The sequence below is a fragment of the Nanorana parkeri genome, unplaced genomic scaffold (genome assembly GCF_000935625.1).
Source record: "Nanorana parkeri isolate BGI_ZX_2015 unplaced genomic scaffold, ASM93562v1 scaffold3150, whole genome shotgun sequence".
Taxonomy (NCBI): Eukaryota; Metazoa; Chordata; class Amphibia; order Anura; family Dicroglossidae; genus Nanorana; species Nanorana parkeri.
Window position 1 is genome coordinate 32,311 of NW_017309418.1, and position 9,604 is coordinate 41,914.

Below are 9,604 nucleotides of genomic sequence, written 5' to 3' on the forward strand. Positions count from 1 at the left end.
ACTATGAACAGCACCACCTCCAGGCTGACTATGAACAGCACCACCTCCAGGCTGACTATGAACAGCACCACCTCCAGGCTGACTATGAACAGCACCACCTCCAGGCTGACTATGAACAGCACCACCTCCAGGCTGACTATGAACAGCACCACCTCCAGGCTGACTATGAACAGCACCACCTCCAGGCTGACTATGAACAGCACCACCTCCAGGCTGCAGAGGCTTTTATCTTGCCATCTACTGTATTTATTAAATTGTCAGATACATTTAGAGATTATAAACTATATAAAATGAATAAAACATTTGAAGGTACAAATAGGATTTCTCGACCCACCGTAAATCCTTTTTTCTAAATCCAGTAAAGGACACATGAATTCCGAAATTTTCAGGAAATCCAAAAGCAGTCCAACTGAGTGGTGGGCAACACAGTCAAAAAACAACTAACAGGCTCAATGAAGATAAAGTACAAGGGAGGGCCTGCAACTCGAAGCTAGCATCAGATGCGGCAGAAACGTCCATGTGGTAACATTTAGAGATTATGGGGTCTATTCACAAAGCTGCCGAGGGCAGCCGAGTGAATGACCAATCAGAAGTGAAGTGAGCCGAACACTGTTCGGCTATTCACTTCAGGCTGGTACGGCTGATTTCAGCCGTACATCGGCTGACTTCGTGTGGCTTCGGATCAGCCGAACATGCTCAGCATGTTCGGCTGACCCGAAGTGCAGAAGGAGATCTCCTGAACCGAAGGGTTCCTGGGGCCGAAGCCAGCCGAAGGATTGGCCGAAGCTACGGCCAGATCCTTCGGCAGCTTTGTGAATAGACCCCTATGTGTACAGAAGATCAGGTGGACATCAAACAACCCTACGATACATCAAACCACACCACACAAACCTCTATAACCCATATGTAGGGGCGAGCGCTTGGCTAAATGGTTACACTGTGCAGATCCACACAGAGAAAAAAAAGCCAAACACCTGTGTGTCACCTTAAAATAAAAGAGGGCCTGTCTTCCCTAGTAAAATTGGTGTGTTTTTGATGTGGTTCCTCAGTGAACTGTCATCTTGAAAGTTCAGTTGGATTTCTGGATTGTTTTCTATGTCAGAGCCTTACAAACCTGAGAAATGGAGGCGTGATGCAGAAATGCCCCAAAAGCCTTAACTGGAAAGCAGATTCTTGAGAAAGTAAGTCTGAATAATGGTCGGCTTGAGCCACCAAGAAATGGTGGAATGAGAAGATGAGGTGCCCTCCTTGGGCCTATCCAGAATAACTAAAAGAAATGCGTCTTACTAGCAGAAGCGTGGCAGATATAAACGTGCACGGCCTGAGCCACATCCAGACAAAGGAGAGATATCTTCTGGTGAGCTGGAGCTAGACACACGGACAATGTCAGGGTTAATGTGAAGGGCAGAGAACAACTTAGAAGGAGGGAAGGCCTAGGACTCAACACCATCTTGACCAAAAAGGGTTCCTTAAAAGACAAGGCTGACAGTTCAGGGACTGACCTATCCAGGATGATATCTACAAGGAAAACAGTCTTGTGGGTCAGACTAGATAGAGAAGTGTCTCTAACAGGTTTAAATGGGTTTCATAAGTACCATGAGGATGAAATTCAAATCCCGCGGAGGAAGAGGAGATTTGACTGGGGAAAGCACACGGAACAGAATAGTTCTGATCATAGAGTGGGAAGCCAATGGTCTCTGGAGCAGAATAGCAAGTCCAGAGATCCAGCCCTTGATGGTGCCTTGGGCTAGACGTTGGCCTACACCCATGTGCAAAAAGTATAACATTCATCCCAGTGAGAAGCTCCTGGACTCACACAAAGTAAAGTACATGCTTTCCATGTCCGATGGTAGACCTTGCAGGAAGAAGACTTTGTAGCCTTCAGCATCACAGAGATGACCCTTTATCCTAATCTTGGGGTTCAACAGTCATGCCCCTAAAGCCAGTCAGTCCTTGAAACAGAACATCCGGACAGTCTGGAAGAGATCATACCGGGTCAGAATATCATGGAATGGAACTGCCTTGAAGGAGGTTATCATCAGCCAAAGACTCTCATGCAGAAGAAGAAAGTCAGACTGTTCCTGGATCGGAGCACATGAACCGGAGAGTCTGAAGCTGGGGACAGAACACCCTGGTCCAGCAAGAGCTCAGGATCAGATTTAGATATTCCATTCATCTGAACCTCTGTGACATCAGGAAAGACAGGGACACACATTCATGCGGAGCCCTTTCTAAAGGAGGTCGCCCAAGTACCCCAATATTAGGACACCTTGAGAGCCTAAGAGGGCCAAGACTGTAGCCAGCACCACAATGAAGATCCAAGCTGCAGAGAACAAATTGGAAGTTCAGAAGCCCCAATGCAAAGCGCAGGAAGCATTGATGCTCAGGAAAGATGGGTACATGCAAGTAACTAGAAATCACAGGGCCCCCTAGCAAAATGTTGTATGGGGGCCCCAAAACCACCTTTTATTTTGTGCAATCATTTGAAAACCAAAATTTAAAAAAATAACAGATAAAAAGATATAACAGATAAAAAGATAGAACAGATAAAAAGATAGAACAGATAAAAAGATAGAACAGATAAAAAGATAGAACAGATAAAAAGATAGAACAGATAGAACAGATAGAACAGGGGGTATAAGATTACCTGTGGGCAAGGGCACGCAGCTGCTGAGGGCCACTGTAGCATGTCACACGGCACACGGATAAGGTGGGGTAAAGCAGCTCCAACCAATGAGAAGGATGGAGCTCCAGATAGCAAAGAAGAGTCTCAAGACCTGAAAAACAAGACGAGAAGAATTATTACCTAAAATATTATTAAATGATCATCAATATCCAAGAAATAGACCCGAAATCCCGACTACGAGGATACAATTATTGATGAGGAATAGATCCAATATCCAGAGTACGAGACGAGAAGAATTATTACCTAAAATATTATTAAATGATCATCAATATCCAAGAAATAGACCCGAAATCCCGACTACGAGGATACAATTATTAATTATTATACAGGATTTATATAGCACCAACAGTGTGCGCGGCGCTGTACAATATAAGGAAGACATTATAATCGTACGAGGATACAATTATTAATTATTATACAGGATTTATATAGCACCAACAGTGTGCGCGGCGCTGTACAATATAAGGAAGACATTATAATCGTACGAGGATACAATTATTAATTATTATACAGGATTTATATAGCACCAACAGTGTGCGCGGCGCTGTACAATATAAGGAAGACATTATAATCGTACGAGGATACAATTATTAATTATTATACAGGATTTATATAGCACCAACAGTGTGCGCGGCGCTGTACAATATAAGGAAGACATTATAATCGTACGAGGATACAATTATTAATTATTATACAGGATTTATATAGCACCAACAGTGTGCGCGGCGCTGTACAATATAAGGAAGACATTATAATCGTACGAGGATACAATTATTAATTATTATACAGGATTTATATAGCACCAACAGTGTGCGCGGCGCTGTACAATATAAGGAAGACATTATAATCGTACGAGGATACAATTATTAATTATTATACAGGATTTATATAGCACCAACAGTGTGCGCGGCGCTGTACAATATAAGGAAGACATTATAATCGTACGAGGATACAATTATTAATTATTATACAGGATTTATATAGCACCAACAGTGTGCGCGGCGCTGTACAATATAAGGAAGACATTATAATCGTACGAGGATACAATTATTAATTATTATACAGGATTTATATAGCACCAACAGTGTGCGCGGCGCTGTACAATATAAGGAAGACATTATAATCGTACGAGGATACAATTATTAATTATTATACAGGATTTATATAGCACCAACAGTGTGCGCGGCGCTGTACAATATAAGGAAGACATTATAATCGTACGAGGATACAATTATTAATTATTATACAGGATTTATATAGCACCAACAGTGTGCGCGGCGCTGTACAATATAAGGAAGACATTATAATCGTACGAGGATACAATTATTAATTATTATACAGGATTTATATAGCACCAACAGTGTGCGCGGCGCTGTACAATATAAGGAAGACATTATAATCGTACGAGGATACAATTATTAATTATTATACAGGATTTATATAGCACCAACAGTGTGCGCGGCGCTGTACAATATAAGGAAGACATTATAATCGTACGAGGATACAATTATTAATTATTATACAGGATTTATATAGCACCAACAGTGTGCGCGGCGCTGTACAATATAAGGAAGACATTATAATCGTACGAGGATACAATTATTAATTATTATACAGGATTTATATAGCACCAACAGTGTGCGCGGCGCTGTACAATATAAGGAAGACATTATAATCGTACGAGGATACAATTATTAATTATTATACAGGATTTATATAGCACCAACAGTGTGCGCGGCGCTGTACAATATAAGGAAGACATTATAATCGTACGAGGATACAATTATTAATTATTATACAGGATTTATATAGCACCAACAGTGTGCGCGGCGCTGTACAATATAAGGAAGACATTATAATCGTACGAGGATACAATTATTAATTATTATACAGGATTTATATAGCACCAACAGTGTGCGCGGCGCTGTACAATATAAGGAAGACATTATAATCGTACGAGGATACAATTATTAATTATTATACAGGATTTATATAGCACCAACAGTGTGCGCGGCGCTGTACAATATAAGGAAGACATTATAATCGTACGAGGATACAATTATTAATTATTATACAGGATTTATATAGCACCAACAGTGTGCGCGGCGCTGTACAATATAAGGAAGACATTATAATCGTACGAGGATACAATTATTAATTATTATACAGGATTTATATAGCACCAACAGTGTGCGCGGCGCTGTACAATATAAGGAAGACATTATAATCGTACGAGGATACAATTATTAATTATTATACAGGATTTATATAGCACCAACAGTGTGCGCGGCGCTGTACAATATAAGGAAGACATTATAATCGTACGAGGATACAATTATTAATTATTATACAGGATTTATATAGCACCAACAGTGTGCGCGGCGCTGTACAATATAAGGAAGACATTATAATCGTACGAGGATACAATTATTAATTATTATACAGGATTTATATAGCACCAACAGTGTGCGCGGCGCTGTACAATATAAGGAAGACATTATAATCGTACGAGGATACAATTATTAATTATTATACAGGATTTATATAGCACCAACAGTGTGCGCGGCGCTGTACAATATAAGGAAGACATTATAATCGTACGAGGATACAATTATTAATTATTATACAGGATTTATATAGCACCAACAGTGTGCGCGGCGCTGTACAATATAAGGAAGACATTATAATCGTACGAGGATACAATTATTAATTATTATACAGGATTTATATAGCACCAACAGTGTGCGCGGCGCTGTACAATATAAGGAAGACATTATAATCGTACGAGGATACAATTATTAATTATTATACAGGATTTATATAGCACCAACAGTGTGCGCGGCGCTGTACAATATAAGGAAGACATTATAATCGTACGAGGATACAATTATTAATTATTATACAGGATTTATATAGCACCAACAGTGTGCGCGGCGCTGTACAATATAAGGAAGACATTATAATCGTACGAGGATACAATTATTAATTATTATACAGGATTTATATAGCACCAACAGTGTGCGCGGCGCTGTACAATATAAGGAAGACATTATAATCGTACGAGGATACAATTATTAATTATTATACAGGATTTATATAGCACCAACAGTGTGCGCGGCGCTGTACAATATAAGGAAGACATTATAATCGTACGAGGATACAATTATTGAGGGGGAATAGATCCAATATCCAGAGTACGAGGATACAATTATTAATTATTATACAGGATTTATATAGCACCAACAGTGTGCGCGGCGCTGTACAATATAAGGAAGACATTATAATCACAATACAATTCAAGACAAGATGGTAAGGAAGGCCGGGCCCCTGAGGGCTTAGAATCTAGAAGGGAGGTGCAAGTGATACATGAGGAGGGAGCAGTTTCGGGATAAATTGTTTGAGAACGTGATGGTTGAGTGGTTAGTTTGAGGTGGGATAGACCCAATAGTCCCAATACCCAAAGGCAGGGGAGAATCCTCCATCTCTGCTGATTAGCGTGGATGTGGGAAGTGGAAGATTTCTCTCGTTCAGCCTTGTGTATGGCCAGCTTTAGACTTTTGGCCATTTAAATTTGCTGATAAACATTGGAAGAACAATGTGGGAAATGGCAGCTATAAGCAGCTCACCTTCCTCCCGGACATCCAGCGCCTGCACGGTCTCCTCTATAGGAAGAACACGCTCATGTCTATGGCACATCCGCTCCACTGATTTCTCCATAGCTGGAGGTCTCTCCTCTGTCTCTTCCTCTCCTTCACACTGTGCCAGGATATCCAACATTTCATCATCATCAAGCTCACAACCCTGCAGTCAGGAGATGGTGAGGAAATAAAAGCAGAGGATAGGATATTAAACTATGCTCATACACAGCTTCATATTCTGTATTCAAATACTGAATAATAAAAAACTTTTTCTCTGGACAAGAGTATAAAATTCTTTCCGGTTCCAGCTTGATCCGCAACCCTAAATCACATTGGGCCATAGAACTACAACAGACCAAAGGTAAGGAGACACGTATGGACTATGGTTCTAACTGATGAATAATAGAACTTATATCGGATATATTGTGTGATGGCCGAGGGTTGTGGATTAGGAACTGTGCTATGTGTGTTTGTTTGTTATGATTTATCTTTATCTAGCCACAATCATGGGCGGTTAGGGGAAGCTGGACTTTTTCTTTCCAGGACACATCACCGCAACTCCCGTGTGCTCCAATGTTGTGAGCCAAGGTTATCCGTGACAAGGCAAATTGCCTTGTTGGGGCTGCAATGGAAACATCGGCCAGCACAGCCCCAACTCAAAGGAACCCACCCTCAAAATAATGTGGAATGTAGAAGGGAGAAAAACTCAGATCTCACCCTCCTCAGAGCCTCGCGCTTCTTCTGGAAGTCCCGACACTTGCACTTCGGAAAGACTCTCTGGACTAGTTTCTTAACTGTAATGTATTCCACAGAATCGGCATACACATGCCTGCGCAGCTCGTCCAAATCCTGGGACTGAAACAAACAAGGGCTAATTTAAGCAGCAACCAATTATAATCCCTAAAAGGGAAGACAGGAGTCTGGTTGCTACTGGCAACTGCTCCCTTTCTGTCCTAGTTTCTTGTATTCCACTCTTGGCAAGTCCAGTAGAACCAACATGTCATAGATGTAACCGGCTACAAATCTAATTGCATAAATAATACTAGTTTCTGCCAAATGATTCATGATCAACAAGAATTGTGTCATGAAACCTCACCAGATGAGTCGTATAATAAAAGGGAACAGAGCAGGAAAGTTCTGTGGCTGGACAGACTACCCCATTCTGCAACCCCATTAGCTGGCTAGCCCCAGAAACCATCCCTCCACTACAACATGACAGGTGATAGACCTCCACCCCTTCTGAGAACATTCAAGCTCCAGTCCAAACCATTGGTCAGTGCTGAGAGTAGGGTTGCCACCTTTTCTTGAAGCAAAACCCGAACACCTAGCAACGCGCTGACATTTTTTGGGGGAGAATGAGTAGTGGCTTATTTATATGTAAATAGTGTCACCCATTCATATGTAAATATCACAGTTGAGACTATTTCCAGTGGGGGGCCAGTATCCCCTATCTTAAATTTTGGTTGCCCGTCTGTATGACATCTTGTGTCCGGGTTTCTGCTGCAATGAAACCCGGACACAGCATTCAAAACCTGGACTGTCCGGGTGAATCCTGGACAGGTGGCAACCCTAGCTGAGAGGCCTCACAGGAAGGAGAACCGGCTTTATACCGGAGAGGCCTCACAGGAAGGAGAACCGGCTTTATACTGGAGAGGCCTCACAGGAAGGAGAACCGGCTTTATACCGGAGAGGCCTCACAGGAAGGAGTACCGGCTTTATACCGGAGAGGCCTCACAGGAAGGAGTACCGGCTTTATACCGGAGAGGCCTCACAGGAAGGAGTACCGGCTTTATACCGGAGAGGCCTCACAGGAAGGAGAACCGGCTTTATACCGGAGAGGCCTCACAGGAAGGAGAACCGGCATTATACCGGAGAGGCCTCACAGGAAGGAGAACTGGCTTTATACCGGAGAGGCCTCACAGGAAGGAGTACCGGCTTTATACCGGAGAGGCCTCACAGGAAGGAGAACCGGCTTTATGCTGGAGGGGCCTCACAGGAAGGAGAAATGGCTTTATACTGGAGGCCTCACAGGAAGGAGTACCGGCTTTATACCGGAGAGGCCTCACAGGAAGGAGAACCGGCTTTATACCGGAGAGGCCTCACAGGAAGGAGTACCGGCTTTATACCGGAGAGGCCTCACAGGAAGGAGAACCGGCTTTATACCGGAGAGGCCTCACAGGAAGGAGAACCGGCTTTATACCGGAGAGGCCTCACAGGAAGGAGTACCGGCTTTATACTGGAGAGGCCTCACAGGAAGGAGTACCGGCTTTATACCGGAGAGGCCTCACAGGAAGGAGAACCGGCGAGAGCGAACAGAGGCCACACTTTTTATACTGGAAGACTTACATGGGGGTCTAGGAAGAGATGACAGTGGGCATCATTGCCGTCCCGCCCAGCTCTGCCAATTTCCTGGACGTAGCTCTCAAAGTTTTTCGGCATATTGTAGTGGATGATCCCTCGCACATCAGATTTATCCAGACCCATCCCAAATGCCACAGTAGCCACAACGATTCGCAGCTGACCACTCATGAAGTTGTTTTGTACTCGCCGCCTCTCAGCAGCTGACAATCCCGCATGGTAAGTATCCGCCATCCACTTCAGTGGGCGACGAATCTTCTTCCTTGCTGCGAGAAGAAATAATCATTTCCATATTAGAATTCAGAATTATTCTGCGTTGGTGACAATAATCAGAAATGATCTCTTATTCCTACCCTGAATCTTCTTCCTGTCACACTCCGCCGCCTTAGTCTCTTCTGCTGTACGACTCACTGTCACCCCCTGCAAGCACGTACGGAGCAATGCTGCCAAGCGCTGGGTCTCCTCCCTTCGTGTACAGTAGATGATGATAGAATCCAGACAACCAAAACGTTCCCCTTTTAAGAGTGTAACAAGAGCCTGACAAAGAAGAAGAGGCATCAAGTAAAGGGGGAGGGGCAAGATGCCAGGTGAGGGAGGGGAGAGGCATCGGGCAGGGCGAGATGCTAGGTAAGGGGAGAGGCAGCACATGAGGGAGAAAGAGACGGGAGGTAAAGGAGGGTGAAGGGAGAGGATACACATCCCACCACCATCCCCTGACCTCCTCCTCACCCCCCTCATTCCATCATATATTACCCCATGTCCTTTACATATTGTACCCCCATCTCTACATACACATCCCACCACCATCCCCCGACCTCCTCCTCACCCCCTCATTCCATCATATCTTACCCCATGTCCTTTACATATTGTGCCCCCATCTCTACATACACATCCCACCACCATCCCCCGACCTCCTCCTCAC

General features: G+C 43.4%; 1 protein-coding gene across 1 annotated transcript in view; it reads right to left on the reverse strand.

Moving 5' to 3' along the window:
• The window catches only part of RECQL4 (RecQ like helicase 4), a 50,585-nt gene that overhangs the window by 14,469 nt on the left and 26,512 nt on the right, over positions 1-9,604 (reverse strand). Inside the window, exons 15-19 of the mRNA XM_018574671.1 lie at positions 9,036-9,219; positions 8,671-8,948; positions 7,042-7,179; positions 6,313-6,487; positions 2,648-2,777 (exon numbers count right to left, since the gene is read on the reverse strand). Coding sequence (XP_018430173.1) covers positions 2,648-2,777; positions 6,313-6,487; positions 7,042-7,179; positions 8,671-8,948; positions 9,036-9,219 — 905 coding nt within the window. The remainder of the gene's footprint in view (positions 1-2,647; positions 2,778-6,312; positions 6,488-7,041; positions 7,180-8,670; positions 8,949-9,035; positions 9,220-9,604) is intronic.